Here is a 19,584-nt window from a genome sequence, read left to right as displayed (position 1 = left end):
AATTTAGTTTGAGCCTTGTTTAGGACTATTATTAAACAAAGTCAATAAAAGTAATTCCTTCTGTCCTGAAAAAGCCTTTTATTTCTCACAAATTGTTTAATAACTTGGCTTAGGGGTTTGTTTAAATATACATATGAGCAACAGGAAGTGACGTTTGCCTTAATAAAACATCATAATTCAAAGCAAAGGGACAGACCATTTTATGTGTTGTACAAAATATGATTTAATTCAGAAACAAACACCCATAAATAAGAATACTAAGGCCAAGAGAGCCGAGGCCTAATCTCAAAGACTCACCCAACCAAAACCAGGAAGAATTTACAATGAACGTCTTTGAAATGGATTTGTTTATTCGGTTTTCCTCCATCTGTTGATTTCAACTAACTAACAGTAGAACTGGCTTGGATTCTATTATGTTAAAATAACAAACCGAAACCAAAATGAAAATATAAACAGCCCGTTCTCTGATCTCATATCATATGAACTATAGCTTCAGTTTTATGTCAAATGAATACATTTGTTCTGTACCCAGTGTTGCATAAGTCAACGTTCACTTTCTATAACTGCAACCACGTACAATCGTTTCACGATACTTCTGGCAATGCTGAGAAATACTGAGGAGAAAAATATCCAAAGACTGTCAGATTGAAGAATTAGTGCATCTCATGAATACGTCCGACTCATATCTCGCCACCAAATAAGAAAAGAATAAATCATACCTCGCTTAAAAAATATTAAAAATATTTTTTTTACATCACGAGCACAAATTAATTTATTTGATTTAACGTTGCATTACGGTAATGAGAATTTCAAATTTTTATTTTTCATTAACTTTTTTGTGTTTCCTTGTCATGAAAAAAATACGATCTACCGGTCGCAAACCTAACCATGTTTTAATATTCAAAAAATAATTTATTTTCAATTCATTTTGATGGGTGAAATATGAACCAAAAAGTTTTGTTGCATCCACTGCCAGAAACAAAACAGAGGTATATGTGAAACAAAAATAAAAGATAAACACATGCGAGCACAACGATTTCATCAGTTTGGTACTAAGGCAATGAAGAACATACGATTTAATTCAACAAGAACAGCACCAGACCGCCAAATAAAATAAGGAAAGAGGAAACGTGAATACAGGTTAGTCAGAATCAAAATTCACATTGTGCAAAGTTTGGCCGATTGCTTTGTTAAGCCAATACAAGTCTGATCTGAACATGACCAAACACACACACACCCCATTGTTAATACAGTCTGTGGATCAAATCCAGTATTATCATCTATAACATCTGCTGTCAGGTTGAGTAGCCTCAGATGTGTGGGGGTCATTCTGGAAGCAGTTTCAGATCCTTCAGGATATAGAGGAGAATTCCTTCAGCAGAAGGTCTTGACTCATCGTGCTGAGAGAGACGTTCTTCCTCACGTTCAGACTGATGGAGCGCACCTGGAGAACGAAAATCACAGCCGCGTCACAACAAACCCAAAATCATGAACAGAATTGAAATAATCCGTAAACCTCACCAGCTCTTTGAAGAACGCGGCCTCTTTGGGCTGTTCGGAGTATCGCTCAAACTGATCCAGACCATCCTGCAGCTTCAAGGTCAACGTGTCGTAGTTTGACCGTACCACCTCCAATACCTACAGGAGAAACACACAGTAACTGTAAATGTCAGTGACCTTCGTCCATGCAAATGCACTGCCATGATGCTAAAAATAGTTGTTTAATAGGGTTGCACAATAGTAAAGAAAAAAGTGATATGAGATAATTTCCCTGGGTCCGAAATCGCCTACTTCTATACTATATAGTAGGCAAAAATCATGACTAGCCCGAAACCTCAGTATGCAAAAAACAGTAGGTAGGTGAGAAATACCCGGATGGTAAATAAATTTGGTAAATAATGCGATACAATAAAGTCTTAAAGCTGCAATTCGTAACTGTTGCCTCTCTATCGCCATCTCTGTTTGAAAGATAAAATTGCAGGTTACTTTACGCACTTATCTTTACGTGTGTTGAAAAACGTGAAATCCGACCCGATATCTACACTTATAAATCATTATTATAAGCTTACAATTATAAATTGCGAAAGGTAAGCACACAGTTATCGACACTGATCTTTTGTGAAGTTGCTCAATAACTAAAATGTTAGGAATTGCAGCTTTAAGTTCGTACAAATCAATTTTAACTATATTAAACTTTATTTAAAAACTAAAAATTGTATAACCAGCACACGTTTACGATCTAAAACTTTGACTATATATAATTTTCTTATACACAAGTTCAGTTACTTATGTAAGTGAAGTATTAAAATCATTCAGTTACTGCAAACCATTGCGATATGCACATTTGCGATCAATTCCGATAATATTAACATATTGCGCAGCCCATAGCCAACAACTTTAAAACCTTAAAGGAACAATACGGGGCTTTTAGGAGGATCTATTGACAGAAATGCAATATAATATACAAAACTATTTCTTCAGAGGTGTATGAAGACCTTACATAATGAAACATTAAGTTTGTAATACCTTAGAATAAGCTGTTTATGTCTACATACAGAGCGAGCCTACATACATTGAATTCGCCGCCATGTTTTGTACAGCAGCCCTAAACGGACAAACAACTCTACAACGCGCGTTTCCTCTCCCCTGCGGTATAGTGGTACGGATCGTGCTATTCGGTGCGGAACGCATGTGACCCGCGGATTAACTGAAAGTTTATTCATCATTGAGTAAAAGAGTAAAAAGTGCTCTCGCTCTCTCTCCAGTTTTAGTGCCAACTCGCTCTCCAGTATCTGGACGTGTACAATATTAAAGCGGTTCCAGATAAACAATGACGCTCAAAACTGCTCCGTCACACAGTCACACTGTGGAGGCCACCTTCGTGTTTGGACTGAGAGATTCGTTGCAAATCTATAATACAACGCTAGTGGCCGCTGTAAATCAAAAACTGCGCCTTTAAACTTCTAGCTAGTTACTTGACTGTAGTTAAACTAACCTCTATCCTGCTAACTTCAACTCTGTGATTCTGAACGGATCTGAATGAAGCAGTATAGGTCTACATCTTAACCGGTGCCCTCTGGGGCATCGATCGGCATTATTCCTCACACGCAGAACTGAAGAGGCTTCACGCTCGTGCATGCAGGTAACAAGCTTCACGTAACAGTCTACAGTCGCCATGCAATGGGCATCTACAGTATATGGAGAATTCACCAAACAAGAGTGGGAGAGCATGGATAGAGGTCTGACGGAGGTCACGAGGTAGCATCTGGCATAACGAGATGAAAGAGTCGACGATTCACGATTGTGAGTGACACAGCTGGCGTGACCATCTGTAAAACTGACCACGCTTCTGCAACGTGCCATCATTACCCTACAGATCAAAGGGGAATTACACAACACCTGTGACCACTAACACCTGCAGGTGTCTAACTAATGAATGATTTCTCTAATAACATGTTATGTGTGGAATATTCCTAGTATAGATGCACAAATACAGGTACACATGATATAAAACATTAGTCGGTGGAGTGTATGATGTGCTATTATATCGCAATTTTTCCTGATAAATAACAATTTGTGGTTTAAAGTTTCTCGCCACCTTTTTCTTGCAGAAAGGCAGACTTTGGTATTGGATTACCTGTTCTTCTGACAGCTGGGAGATGTGATTCACTGCAGCATATGACTCAATTTTAGGGTTGAAATGGTTAATAATCGCCCTGAAAGTACAAATATAAAGAAACATCTGGTAAAATGAAAAAGATTTAAACACATCGGTGTGTAACATGCAAGCTCTGTATTAAAAAAGCCAGAATTTGCAACCGTCCTGTCCCACTTTAGCGAAACAGAAAATGTGCGGTTCTTTAAAATATTCTGCATTTTGCTGTAAGCCTTTGCATTATGTATGTTTCAAAAAAGCACTCCACTTCTTTTGTGTGGTGCAAACACTCGGTGACATCTATGAATGCAGAAGAAAGCTTAAGCATTACCTCAGCCTCAAAAATCAATAATTTATTCACTGTCCTCCTCACAACCTCAGCGCACAAAAAACAAAATTAAACAACACTGGACAGCTACTACGGCTATTAAGCGCTTCAGTCTTGGACTTGAACTAATTTGTTTTCACAGACAAAATCTGTGTTTATAAATATTAATATAAATTACAGATGTAATTACATATTTACTTTACAAATATTTACTAAGGTTCATCTAGGCGTACATATGCAGTTTTCTTATTATTAGCTAAAATTTACAAGCATATATTCAGAATAAGTAGACTAATAATAAACTATGATTTGTAACTATACATTGGAATTAACTACTATCTGATACTGCTTGGTTTATATACAAATTCGTACTGAAAACCTATGTATCAGATTTACTTATTTGCAGATGTATTGTCAGATCTATTTTATCTGAAATATAGATATAAATAATCGGATATGTACTATCCTGGCGATTGCTTTGAAGATCAGTGGACAGTCTAATGACTCATGACAAACAAGAAACCCTTAAACAACTATAACTAAACATAAAAACTCTCATTGATTGTTTAGGTAACATCATACAGTATTAAGAATCAGGGGCGTGTAAACGTTTGCCCTGCGCTATTTTTAGAAATTCTGTTATTATTCTTTAGTGTGAACTATATGTTAACATTTCTTTAGTGAAATAACTTGCTCAGGGCAGGACTAAATTAAAAATAAACCAAAATTTTCAAAAATCCTCTTATTTTTCCAAAAGTTTCAGCTTTTTCCAGATTCTGCAAGGGGTGTGTAAACGTTCGAGCAGCACTGTATATGTTTATAAACATATTTAAGTGTACTAAATCTATAATAATTACATAATATAATGCATTATTTATATTGATACGGCAATAAATCTGGCATGAAGTTACATTATCTATGTCAAACATAGTCCAAAATTAAAACTAACATGTAAATTAAAAATATAAACAAAGGAAATGCAAAATATTAATAAATTGGCAATTAAACAAAAAAGAATGTATAAAATAACTTGCCGTATTGCAATTTCAAATAATTTATATAGCAAATGTTTTGTGTGATAATGCAATGAATCTGGCATAAATTTACATTATACATGTCAAACATACAGAGTCAACAAGTTTATACAGTCAGTCAGATCACTTTTCTTACCTGACATTGATGAGCGCATGAGTAACTTTACTAGCGGGCTCCTTCCATTGACCTGTGTTGGTGGAGACCCTCAGCACTGTGATGTCATAAAGATCAGGTCGGTGACAAAAACCGAGACGTGACGTCTATTCAAAGCAAAACTAAAGTGGTGCGGCTGATGTCACGGGACTTACCCATGCAGTAGAGGTTCTCAAACACCTGATGCATGCGAATAATCTCATAATAGAGCTCGTCGTAACTGCTGGGGGTGGGCAGAAACGTGTCTCCATACGTGATAAACATGTTAAAGAGGTTCACGACCTACGAACGAGAAGTTATTAGTCAAGGAATGTGACAAACTGGAAATGAGCCCCGAGTGTATTTGTACTCAAAGACCCGACAAACTGTTGCTCACGGGCAGTGTTGTTTTACCTGGAGGGCCAGCTGGAAGATATTGTGCTTTGCCAGAAGGCTGGTCTCATTAGACAGCAGGAACTTCAGAAGGTTAATGAGAGCTAGAGAAACACAATTAACAGCCATCTGATCAGACTGATTTCCTAACGCGAAAACCATCACTCTTTAGACCTGTGACCTTATGCAACTGTTAGCATGGATTAACATGGGTATTATCAGATCAATTACTGGGGTAGAAACAGAGAGACCCAGTTCTATATTTAGACTTATCTTCTGTTACCATATGTTCATCTGCATTCACTATTCTGGAATTAATCATTTTTACCTAACGGAAACTTTCACCAGTTTACCTAAAAATTTAATTCTGTCATCATTTACTCACCCTCTTGTCATTTCAAACCTGTATGTCTTTCTTTTTTCTGCTGGACACAAAAGAAGATATTTTAAAGAATTTTGGTAACCAAACAGTGGCGGTACCCATTCACTTCTATTGTATGGACACAAAACCAATGCGAGTGAATGGGTGCCGGTAACCAACAATCTTCAAAATATCTTCTTTTGTGTCCTGCAGAAGAAGGAAAGTCATACAGTTTGAAACGATAAGAGGGTGAGTAAACTATAACTTTAACAAAATAGAAAACATTTGAACAAAACAGAGCAGATTGTATAAAATTAGAATTGTAATGCAAAAACAAAACTGAAAAATAACTCAATAAAAAAAACGTGGAACAGAAAAGTAAATATAAAATAAAAATAAAAAAATATCTATCTAAAAATAGAATATACTGTAAGAGATTACAGTAGAATAGAGTAGAACAGACTAGAACACAACACAACACAAAACCATATAAAAGAATGGAAAAGCATGGCACAAAATAAATAAAAAGCAAAGAATAACAAGGAAAATAAATAAAAATGGAGAGAATAAAATGAAAAGCATAAAATAGAACTGAAAAGAAAATCATTGAACGCAAAAGCATATAAAAGGAACAGAATAATAAAGCATAAAATAGACAAAAACAGAAAAGCATGGAATAATAACATCAATAAATATAGAATAAATAAGAAAAGAAAAGCATAGCATAGCACACAGAGATTCTGCAGGTTTAAGACTTTTAAGACCTTTGTAAAACCAAAACGCACACCCAACATTCCCAGTTTAATTTCTTTCTTGCACACGAAGTAGTAGGCTTCAAAAACGTTGTTGGCTTTAGCTAAGTCCAAAATACATTTTTTTCAAGCTAGGTATCGCTAAAATTACACTTCCCCATATCTGAATAATGATAACCAGGGATGCCGATCAGTTTGCATCCCTTATTATTATTCAGCTATGGGGACATGTATGTTTATGGCCACCCTAGCGAAGCTTTGCGCATGCGTAGTATCATAAAGCAACATGAAAAATAATGTTTTTAAACGCAATTTGATCATAGGAAACAAACGTTATGGTACAGTTTACGTCATTTTTAAATGTTGTTTTTTAATATGTCGTTTAATTGGGATTTTAGCCGGCGATTGTAGAAATACCAGTATTCCCCATTCACGTCTTGTTTGAATTACATAATAACTGCCCGGAGACGTGTATATATACAGTATATAGGTCAACCGCGAAAAAAATTAAGAGACCATTTCAGACACCGTTTTTCTGATTTTAAAATTGACTATTTATAGGTATGTATTTACGTACGTGAAATAATATTTTTTGTTTCATTCTGTAAACTACTAACAATATTTCTTCCAAATTTCAAATAAAAATATTGTTCCTATTTGCATTTATTTGCAGCTCCATTACTCCTGTGTTGTGCATTACTCTAGTGTTGTGTTTGTCGCATTCGATGATGCTACGGCAGTAGAGGCGTCGCAACCATGACGATAAATTTATAATCCCCACCCACTTTGAAGTGCTACTAAACTGCTGTGGAAAAGCAAAGTGAGCCGAAGTGAAATGAGCTGTACCGAGCCGAGTCATACTAAACCTGATGGTACCATACAGTGGAAAAGCGCCATAATATTATTGGTACACTATGATGTCAGTCTCACCTGACCAGAGTTCTCTCCAGGTGTAGTGTAGTCTAACTCTGCATTTCTTCTGGTAGCAGATCAGTTTGTGAATAATCTGAACACATCGCCTACAAACACAGAAATGCATTCATTCTCACAGTGTCCTCAGTAAAATAAGCATCAAGTGTCTGAAAATGAATACCGCATGAAGACTCACGTATAAAGATCCATGGGAAATTCCTTCATCATATGAGTGACTGTGAACTCCACCATAAGATCTGCAAAACCAAAGTCGATCAGATATTCAAAAACACTCATTTATCATATATATATCACATTGTACACTGAATAATTTGTTCTGAACTCACCCAGGACAGCACACACTAAAGGTCGAGAGGGAATGTTTTTATCTGCCCCTTTCTTCCGGTGTCTCATTGGCTGAAATGAATGAATGAATTAGAGATCAATTGATGTTCTGGTCTTAAACCAGAAGCACTGTCAACAGCCTTGTGAAATCATGTTGATAACACACAAGGTGGCAGTTGACTGTTTTGTATTCAAGCATTGACTTGCTTACCATTCTGTGCAAGTTGACTCTGAAGTTCATGTTGTCATCGTGGAGAAAGGCGTCAGCATACTGGTCCTGTTCAACAGACAGTGAGAGACCATCAATGTAGGGAACGCAGATAAAAAAATCATCAAAATATCCAAAGCAGCATTACCTCGGCTATACATGTCAGAATAATGAGACACAGTCGAGCGCTGTTGAGTCTGTGTTCATCTGAAAACATAACAACAAAGATTTAAGATTCATTTTTATGGTTTAAAAAGATTACAAATACAAATTCTAAAATCTAGTGGGCTGCCTAAGTAGGCAGAATTCAAGACATGATACAGATGCAGACTATGCTAAGGCGAGTCCGCTTTGTTCTTTGACCAGCATGACATTAACTTGAATGACAATCCCATAATGCACTGCAACAAGTTCTATACAAAATGATCTATGATGGCAAACAAAGAGAGAAAAAAGTAAATCAACACAACGCATGAAATATCAATGAAGCATTGATAAAAAAGTATCGAATCCACAGTTTAGCATTATGCTAATAGCAAACTATAATGTGAGCAGTATATTTTGCTTCGTGAACTTTCTGCATAGGTCTTTCAAAAGTTTTGCTTTCGTTGCGATGCTGCTTTAGTAGGAAGCTGTCAACGTAGGCAGCGGACAGAAATACATCTCATCAGGTTGGGATACAGAGAAACAGTAAACAGAACGACAGAGATATCTTGCCTTTGGTGTCCTGCATTACGATGGAGGAATATTTCAGGAACGTAATAAGAAGATTACTCGTCTGCAAGTTTGGGTCCAGAGGAAGTTCAGGATTATTCATCACTGTGGAGAGAAAGAATGAATTTTCAATCGCTTCTTAGGATGAGGTACATCAGGGTTACACAAACTGGGACATACTAAAAGGAAGCGGAAGTGGCCGTTGTTGCCTAGACAACATTGTGGCAAATAACTGTCACACACATCAAAATACAGATCTTCTTTCCATTAAGGTATTTATTCATTCATTAATTCATATGTAACGTTTACTGTATACTTACATTTGTTAATTTAGTGACGCATCAGTTATATAATTTATTAATGCAGTGGAGCGTCACTAAACTCCGCCTACTCGCGGTGAGTTGTGGGTAATATCGGCCGTTAGAGTGTGCATCATTCTGCACTTCAAATTTCTACCAGAAGTAGTAGACCATCCGGGAATCTTTGGAATACTATTTTCAACATACTACGATTTGGGACATACTAATTCTACTTTCGAATACTATTAGGACAGATAGTATGCGGATTGGAATGCAGGGTGTATCTGTTTGTGTGTTTAAACAGTCCTTTAAAAATGGATTAGAATATCAGTCATGGACACTTCTCTTTTCCACTATTTCTTCATTTTAATTATACATGAATATTCCGTTGATCATTTTTTGAGTCATTTTTTTTGTGATTTGAGAACATCGAGTAGAACATACTGTATATTAACAATATTTTAATTTTACTCTGTTTACATTACAACATATAATGCATTACGGTAATGACAATTTCAGCAGAAAAGCAATAAAATGCAAAAATAATTCTGTAACGAGGAAGGCGGGACGAGAGATGCGAGACCGGTGCAACGCGCAGCTGACACTCATTATCACTTGCGTCACCGGCCTCGCACCGTTCCCTCACGGCTCTCGTCCCGCCTTCCTCGTTACAAATTCATTTCAATGTTAAATTATGCTCTGTGCAAGGTTGAGAACACAATTATGATGATCAGTTTTGTGTTACCAAATTATGGCCCGGTTTCACAGGCAAGGCTTAAGACTAGTCCCAGACTAAAATGAATGTTTGACGGGTCTTAACTCAATATAACATGCCCAGAAATATCTTAAAATAAACCAGTGCCATTGTTATGTCCAAGATGCACACCAGTAATGTATTTTTCTAAGGCATTTTTATAAAAGCCACATAAATATCTTAATTCAACTAAGGCTTAGTCCTGTTTTAAACTAAGCCATGTCTGTGAAACCGGCCATTTGTTTTATAATTAAAATCTTTACTGCCATGATGTTTCAGTGGTTTCGAGACAATGACCCAAAAGAACTGTTCACCCTGCAAAAAACACATTCAAATACGGCAAATCTTTACTGTCTCTGTTTTAAACCAACACTAATGTGTTTGTTTTGATTCCAAATCCGTTACAAAAACCCGAAATATTCATTGTTTTCTACACACAGATATTAATTCAACACTATGATATGAAAGCTTAGTTTTTACGTTCACACACCACATCTAAGCAAATTTTATATTTCACACAGCTAATGGATTTCCAAAAGGAATCGACGCAGAAGGCAGCCTTGTGTTTTAAAGGCTCACATGTTTGAGATGTTAGAGAGTGATAAGGTGTAAGTAATAAAGATGCTGGTACTATATAACAGCCCAAATTGTAAGTTCAGCTTGCAGGGCCATTTGGTGAACAGCAGCATTTCATTATTTAAATAACCCTTTCTGGTTTAACTCGCTTCTGATGCCGCTCGTCTTATTTGTACAACCATTAAAACAGAGCGAAGGTAAAGCAAACCGAGCTAAATGCGGAAATCGCACGAATAGATCGACATAAACCTAATTAACTACTGAACAACTGCGCATGTAGACATTTGAAGAGTGTTGTTGAAAAAAATTGTTGCTTATCCTTTAATTGCACACAATAGGGAGCAAATCTAAAGTGCATAATGGGAAACAGGGCTGTCAAGTTCAGAAAATGGCAAAACTCACAGTCCAGAGATGGTGGGGTGGTGCCCAGCGGTGTCGTGGGTGAAGCTGGAACGGGTGTCACAGATGTTGTGGTCATGTCAATCTCTGGATGGCTCTGTAATTGACAAACCAGATGCATGAATGACATCATCATCTAACATTTCTATGACCTGCACCTCTCTGCATGGAAACACGCAAAAAAAGCAAGATTATGAGAAATAAGAGTTCTTATGAAGTACAGACCTGTGCGAGAACTGTGATGAAGTTCCTGTTGAGATGAACGGCCTCATACAGAGCCAGCAGGATGGCTTCATTCGTCCTAAAGGACAATAAAGTCATCAGACATATGGAGCATTTGACACAATGGCACAAGCATTAAACCGTAAATAAAAAGGCTTTTATTATAATACTACCATTACGCCCCTTCAGCAAGAGATTCATGGTGAATGTAAAAGCTGACTTTGTGCCCTGATGTACCAAATATGAATACATATGTACAAGGGCATTACTCAAATACATCAGAACATATTTTTGTCCCTCTACAATAAAATAAAGCTGCCAAAATTTTTTAAATATTAAATAAATTAAATGAAAATCAACTAACATATGTATTTGTTATGACTTACTGCACTGAGAGCTTTTCGTCTGCATCAGCAATAAACATACTGCCCACCTGTGGACGAAAGCAGTATTACAATTCATTTACTGTGACGTTACCAAACGCTGAATTTAAATGGCTGGTTAACCAAAAATAAATTCTGTCTATTTGATTTATTTTACTCTACGTAATTTACCTCGTGTCATTTAAGCTTTTATGACTAAGAACCCAAAAAGAGAATAATTCAGAATGTCACAAAAATTGTACAATAAAAGTGAATGGCGACTGGCTCCAATTGCTTCAAAAATGACCTAAAAAGTACAATAAAGAAGTCTGTGCAACTTACAGCAGTACATTCCAAGTCCTCTAAAACTAACCAATATATTTTTATGAGAAAGTGACCAAAGTCATTATTTAATGAAGGAATATATTGAATAGCTTTATGTATGTATGTGAACCAGATTTGGGGGTTTTTCATCTAAAAATGTCATATAGACTAAGAATGACATGGTAAAACGATTTCTTTTTCTGTGACTCAATGTTTCTAAACTTTTTAAGACTACTCAGTCCTTCATACCATGCTGGTTAGGGCAGAGAAAAAGCCTCCTTGGTTTTCCTCTTCTTTATCTTTATACTGCCTGTGGAAACAGCCAAGAACACATGAAATTTCAGTCTACGACAAATCTTTGCTATCACAAAAAAGGCATCTGTTTACCTGTTGTAATCTGTAAGTGCATGGTGGATGACCATTCCCATTCCCTGAAAAACATTACAGTACATTAAACTTCCATATGACTCAATACATGAATTGAATTAATAAATATAATCTTGAAGAACGCCCAATTCACTTACATTCAGCGTGGGCTCGTCGTCCACTATTGACAGTTTCACAATGTAAGGGTTCACAGACTACAATTAAAAAGAGACAAAATGAGTTAAACTGAAACATGCTTTAAATAACATGGACCTAAATATTGCTCACTGGTGTAAAAAACAGCATGTGGCATGATGCTAGGGTGGGTGGTTGAAATTCAGTTTCTAAGGTGTTCTGGGTATGTTTTTTATATGGTCACTCGGCTACATACCACCACTACATAAGGAAGACACTATAACAATTCCAAACATAGGACAAAGATCTGAGACCTTACAAACCTCATACTTCCTGTAGTTGACCAGGAGAGCTAACAGGACCACAGAGTCATAGCCGTGCTGAGCTCGACTGGACACGTCCGACAGAATCTGAAGAAGACAGTTAAAATGGACAATATGTATAACATGACATCACTTGTTAACACAGTTCATTTGTCATACACCTCATGTAGCAGTGCACAATCTCACCTGTAGAATGGCCTCAAAGATACTGTTGATCATCACGTACTCCAGTATGGTGTTCTGACTGATGTTATCCGTCACCTAAAAAAATAAACACATCATAAACATGTGTGACAACAACCACTTCTGCTAAAATGATCTGTGCTAAAACACTGCAATTGTAGACGTAATGAGACTTGACTACTGTACAATAAAGATCATAAAACTTTGCTTTTGAAATCCAAGTTTGAGATTTGAAATATTCAGATGTGTTTTATATATTTTTACTGTATCAAGTTCACTGTACTGGCATCAAAAGCGATGCAATATATCTCATTACTGTAATGCACTATATCATTCCCATTACCGCGATTCAACATCTCATTCTCATTACCGTAATGCACTATATCATTCCCATTACCGCGATTCAACATCTCATTCTCATTACCGTAATGCAATATCTCATTCTCTTTTCCATGATGCATTATATCAATCTCATTTCCGTAATGCAATATCTCATTCTCATTACCGTGATGCATTATATCTCATTACCGTAACGCAATATATCATTCTCATTACCGCGATGCAATATATCACTCTCATTACCGCGATTCAATATCTCATTCTCATTACCGTAATGCAATATCTCATTCTCTTTTCCGTGACGCATTATATCAATCTCATTACTGCGATGCAATATATCATGCTCATTACCGCGATTCAATATCTCATTCGCATTTCTGCGATGCAATATCTCATTCTCATTACCGTAATGCAATATATCACTCTCATTACCGCGATTCAATATTTAATTTGCATTTCCGCGATGCAATATATCATTCTCATTACCGCGATGCAATATATCACTCTCATTACCACGATTCAATATCGCATTCTCATTACCGTAATGCAATATATCAGTCTCTTTTCCGTGATGCATTATATCAATCTCATTATCGCGATGCAATATCTCATTCTCATTACCGCGATGCAGTATCTCATTCGCATTTCCGTGATGCAATATCTCCTTGTCATTACAGCGATGCAATATCTCATTCTCATATAATAATAATTTAATTATAATAAATATTATATTTAAATCCTCATGTATATAAACATAATGTGAACATTTGTCATAGTCTTGATATAGAAAAAATATTATTGCTTATTTTTACATGAAATAAAATGAATGACTGTATTGCATTAATGCAAATCTTATCGATCTGGGCTGCGTTTCCCGAAACCTTCTTAACGCTACGTCGTTCTTAAGTTATACCTTAAGCTGTACCTTATCATTAATACGTCTTTCTCAAAACCTTCTTAGTTAAGTATACCTTCTGTAAGTCATACTTTCGTAAGGTTGGTCTGGACCGCTCTTAGCTATACCTGTGATGGTTCATAGCACTATGCAAAAAGCTTTTCTACATCGCAGTTTAATTTCACATATAAAATTTTATATAAAATTCTATTTAGTATTAAATTTACATTTTTACTTTAACTTAGTTTTAATTTGACAAATAAAATACTGGGGTTTAATACACTCAGTGTAGGCTATTGAAGTGTTTTCATGAATAAAATTGTCATACACTGATGGTTGTGAGCGTTTTTAATTAAAGCCTATCCCAAGGCACATCAGCTGGCAAACCATTTGACAGGAAAGGCGTAGTCTATATAAAGGGAATGAATGTTATGGGGAGTTTGGTCAAACTATGGCAGCGAGACAGCGAATAGTTGTCTTAAATCAAAGACGGCGCCGTCTGCGGAGCCAGTTAGTGTATTTGCACAATTTCATTAGAGAACATTTTAGTCCCCTGGCTACCATGTCAGAAGAGAAAATTCTACACAAATGTAGCCTGCCATGGGAGCAAATTCTGCAGCTCTTGCATCTTGTTGGCCCAACTTTGTCGAGACAAACTCGACGGAGCTGCCCCCTCAGCCCCGAAAATCAGCTGCTGCATGGCTCCTCTTCGTTTTTATGCCGTGGGGAGTTTTCTGGAGGTGTTTGGGGATGAATATGGGCTGAGAAAGACCTCGGTGTGGCGGTGCGTTCACTCAGTGACAAACATCCTGCTCCGTCACGCCACCGATTACATACGTATGCCTTTCGCCAGGCATGACGTGATGGAGGCACATCAAGGCTTCCATGCCATTGCGGGTGTCCCGCGAGTGATTGGCATTCTGGATGGGACACTTATCCCTATACACAAATGAGTGATTTACGCCAATAATGTGAATCAACACAGATCGTGGAGAACATTAACACACGATGGCAAACTATGAGAATATAAATGATCCTTTCAAAAACAAGTGAAGCCAAACAGCCAGTTAATGTAGCTGGTTAACGCAGAAAACGTATGGCTGTGAGGGTGCGGGATCGGACACTTGCAAAATTATAAATACATACACACACATACAAGTATTTCTTTCTTTCTTTATACTATTTCAGTGAGCCCTGATAAATGCAATTTCTACTATTTCTAAAGCGTTTCTTTATAATAAACATTGTTTTCTCAACACTTTACCCACTCTATAACACAAGGTAGAGCGAACAATCGATTCTCGAGGCATCGATATCAACCTATTCAGCACCACTGCCATGGACAGCACCTGCTAACGTCACACTTAAGGTTTACCTTAAGTAACCTCAAAAGGTAAAGTTCGGGGAACACGCCTAGAAAAGGTATAACTGTTAAGGTGTACCTTAAGAGTCTTCGTAGCGCGCTAAGAGACAACGCTATCGGAAAAAGTAGCCCTGATCACTACTGAGAATAACAAAAAGTATAAAAATTTGCTATAAAAATTCATGGGTAAAAATGTGACCCCATCATGTTTTGCAATGACCCCTTTGCTAGCAAGAAAACTACATTAGAATGAATTGTGATGCAGTAATGAATGTACTGATCTTACAGTGACCAAACACAGCAGCAGTTTCAGACATAAACTCTTAAGACTCTCTGATCCATCACCGCACAGCAGGCTGTCCAAACTCTCCATCAACTCCTGAGAAGAGAATTTCATTAGATCTTCACGTACAACACAAACATCACGATCATGTGAGGGCCACTGACAGACCTTCATTCTGAGCTCAGCCTTGTCAAAGCCCATCAGCATGTTGATGATGTCAAAGCCGGTGGCCGATTTGTTCTTCTGGTGAACTCCTCGAAATAATGCACACAGAGTCTAAAGCGACACAAAGAGGAATTGTCAACTGGTGTCAACAATGCATTATATTGTGACCTGCCTTTTCAATGCAGGGTGTGTCTTCTCCAAACACAAAAGTGGATTTTCAGAATGCCACAATGTATTTCATGCGTTTCATGTAGGTCATTTCACCTCAAAACCAAAACATTATTTACACATTTATTTATTCAGGAAATCAATCCACTAGTGGAATAGTTGCATCTTGTGGTGCATTTTATGGTAACATAGGAAGCATTTTAACATTGGATAAAAGCATACTACACATATACATCTTTGGGATTTTTGTGCCATTTACTGATATAAATGAAGAGTTTGGTTCCAAAATGAGATAACTCCATTTTTTTTAACTTTTCAAAAATCATGTTTTTCATTGTGCATTCCCATTAATATCAATCAAACTGCAGTTTGTTTGTTTTGATTTAAGCCATAATAACTATAAAAAATATAGCTAACTAACACAATAAAAACATGATAACATAATAAAAAACATGATTTTTGAAAACTAAATTATCTCATTTTGGAATCAAACTCTTCATATTTTATAAAAATTTTAAATGACCGTAATGTGTCCCAGATGTTTTACTTTTGAGTTTGTAGGTAAATTCTAATGATCTATTTTTTATATTCAATAATTAAATTATTATTGTTTTTTATATATACAATTTATGTTTATATTTTTTTATTAAAGAAATAAATTAGAAATGAAAAAATATAATTGAAATAATATAATTTTCTCATTAAAATGTTTGTTTTTTGCAGGATTAAAAAAATGGCTATAACTAGAAAAACAATCTGTACAAATTAATAATGTATAGATGTGTAATGTGTAGATGGTCATGATCTGGTCATGACCCGTCCTCTCACCTGAAGCGCATTGACCACTTTGATCTGGTGTTCCTCACCCAACGTTTGAACACAGTGATGGAACAAGCAGTTGATGTTGTCTTTGATTTTCATCACTTCATCTCCATCTAGAGCCTCTAACTTTCCCTCCAGATACTCAAGATTCACCTGGTCAGAAGAATACAAAGACAACCAGTAAGACCCACTTATTTAAGCAGGTGGATGTTTTTATCTAAAGTGCTTATGAGAGAATTACAGGTGAACTTCATGGAAATTTACAGATCTGTTTTAGATGCCACTGACCTTCATCAAAAACAATTCATCCCAGAAGCGAGGGTTGTTCTTAGTCGGATCTTCCTTCTGCAGGAATTAAGAACAAAGAAATCTGATTATTCAGACAATTAATCTTATTATGCATATGCATCTAGATATAGACAGTTTCATCTTAACAACATAAACAAACGTAATGAGCGTAATAAACGTCAGTAATGAGTTATATAAAATAATGCTGTTTGTGGGCTTCAAGTCATGACACAAGTCACTTGGCTACTACAGTGCATTAGACAAAAAGTTTATTAAGAAAAGTAACAATGACATTTATTGTGCTTTCACGGATGTGACACCAGCGCATTTACAGCACGGATGAACCAGAGGTTTTATACTGCCCATGTTCATTGTTTTAACTGTAATGCACCGCAACAGACAAGTGACTTGGGTGAACCACCTTATTCCCCTGTGCTACCCACTTGAGGGGCGCAATCCAGTTTGAGAATCCAAACCTCTGATCTAAAGGTCCATGCATCACACATCATGGCCACTCTGCAGAGGTAAGGGATGTTTCTACACTTATCCTTACAGAAAACCCCCGGTGGTGCACAGCATGTTGTATTTCTAGCTCTACTTTTTACATTTTCTGTTTAAAGTATTGCAGTATATCGCAAATGTGTATCGTATCGAAACACATAGCAATATATTATATTGTGACCCATCTATCGTGATATGTATCGTATCGGGAGGCACTTGCCAATACACAGCCCTAGTACATATACAAAATTGGAATACAAATTGGAAAAAATTACAGAATATTTAGCAATATTTATCTATGACTTACCGCAAATATCTCATCATACATAAGCACAACTTTCTCCTTCAGTGGCTTCTTAGAAGAGGACGTTCTCTTCAGCAGACCTGCTTTCTTCTCAGTCTGAGCCATGGCTTACACCTATAAAACACACACTGATATGACAAAAATAAGTGTGATTTCTCTCCTTGCACGATTTGCAAAGATTCTTCTGCAGAAGAAACAAAGTGAAAGACTCTTGCTGGTCTTAGTATTTTGACTATCAAAACAAGATCATCTTTACATTACTGGAGATAAAGTGCTCACTATGTTTTATCTACAATGTTGTCTAGGTAGGTAGCTTACTAGGGTTGGATAATATGATACCGTATGATTAGATATTAGCTCACTGGCCTTTGAAAGTGTTGTCTATGTAGGGAGCTCACTAGACTTTGGGTCTAAACTAAAATGCTGTTTATATCGACAGCTCGCTTGCTTTTTAAGAAACAACCCATGTTTACTTGTCCATGCTGGACTCTGTTTTGACAGCTTGGCTTTAGCATGTAGCCTCTCAGCCTTAAATTACATTAAATAGACACTAACAAACACACTTGATACTTCAGTTAGGAACAGAAACAGAATAACGAGGCACCACGTAAGCAAAAACGATCACAAATAAATGATAATGTAATACTGATTATGTGTGATCAGGTTTTCTAAAACTGATCAAAGAAAGGCTGTTTATAAAAATATATATATAATCACCATGTGGGCGCGTTGATTTAGCTTTTATAATCGGTGTAAATTAACAAATTAAATTATATTTTTTAATACTTGCGTGAATGGATTACTGTTTTTGTTCCATTACTCCTCTAGTTAACTGGAAGGATTGAGTTCGTTCGACCCACTTCCGGTGTGGTCGGAAACCACGCCCATCGGTATACATCACTTCCGATTATTGCGAATAATCTTTTCTTTTCCTCATTGGCCCACGTTTATTATGTTATTTATTTGACTTATTTATTTATTAATCATTCATTATTCATTAAAGTTTATAAATGTTTTCAATCGTTCTCGCGGTACTTTGATGTCATAGGCCGATCGGTCAGTTAAGTTAATGTCCATGCACTGTTCGTCATGGTTAACAAAACGAGTGAATATATTGTAAATGGTCACAACATTTTTCTTTTTTTACGTAGTCCTATCACTTTTTACAAATACTCAATGAATTATCTCAATTATATATGCTTATTTATATATTTTTTCTTGTTTTTTTTATTACATTACATTTTCTAATTTTTAGAGCTATTATATAGCAATTGAAATTAAATAAGGCAATTATTTAATTCTACAAAATATTTTTTCCCATGTGTCATGTCCGGTATGTTTCCGTGTTTTATGTCCTGGACAATATCTAGCAAGTTCACATTTAATTTAATTTCAGATGTCTTAGAGATCGAAATTGCTATAGCATTTATAAATTAATTGAATGTTAAGTACATATAGGCTACACATGCATGCTCATCCCCTTTTACGCTCCATCTAAGATAATTATTTCATAATAAATAAACGTAAATAAGCATATATAATTGAGATAATTCATTGAGTATTCAGTATTTCAACTCATTGAGTAAAATTCTATATTACATCCATACTGTATATTGTAGCTCTAAGTTTTAGCAGTAGATGGAGCCACATTCACTGTGATTATATTCTAACAAGAACG

General features: G+C 36.2%; 1 protein-coding gene across 3 annotated transcripts; it reads right to left on the bottom strand.

The window, feature by feature from the left end:
* Nucleotides 1-43: 43 nt before the first annotated feature.
* armh3 (armadillo like helical domain containing 3) lies at nt 44-18,790 on the bottom strand. Of its 3 annotated transcripts, none has more exons than XM_057326276.1 (26): nt 18,697-18,790; nt 17,910-18,020; nt 17,102-17,158; nt 16,820-16,966; nt 15,827-15,934; nt 15,662-15,754; nt 12,782-12,856; nt 12,596-12,682; nt 12,296-12,352; nt 12,159-12,202; nt 12,021-12,081; nt 11,472-11,518; nt 11,089-11,164; nt 10,867-10,960; nt 8,839-8,940; nt 8,270-8,328; nt 8,125-8,190; nt 7,916-7,985; nt 7,765-7,825; nt 7,587-7,675; nt 5,565-5,647; nt 5,327-5,453; nt 5,154-5,229; nt 3,638-3,716; nt 1,522-1,638; nt 44-1,444 (listed from the first exon to the last, which is right to left on the bottom strand). In XM_057326276.1, exons 2-26 carry the CDS (start codon nt 18,009-18,011, stop codon nt 1,352-1,354), a joined length of 2,070 nt encoding a protein of 689 aa, XP_057182259.1. In that variant the 5' UTR covers nt 18,012-18,020; nt 18,697-18,790; the 3' UTR covers nt 44-1,351. The 3 variants fall into 3 exon arrangements, with proteins under 3 accessions (XP_057182259.1, XP_057182261.1, XP_057182258.1); XM_057326278.1 differs by having other exon boundaries at nt 18,693-18,782; XM_057326275.1 differs by having other exon boundaries at nt 18,624-18,777.
* Between the last annotated feature and the right edge of the window lie 794 nt (nt 18,791-19,584).

Source organism: Triplophysa rosa, linkage group LG25, assembly GCF_024868665.1.
Source record: "Triplophysa rosa linkage group LG25, Trosa_1v2, whole genome shotgun sequence".
In the NCBI taxonomy this organism is placed as follows: domain Eukaryota; kingdom Metazoa; phylum Chordata; class Actinopteri; order Cypriniformes; family Nemacheilidae; genus Triplophysa; species Triplophysa rosa.
Note: the sequence above shows the minus strand (reverse complement) of the source record. Positions and strands in the feature narration are given on the sequence as shown.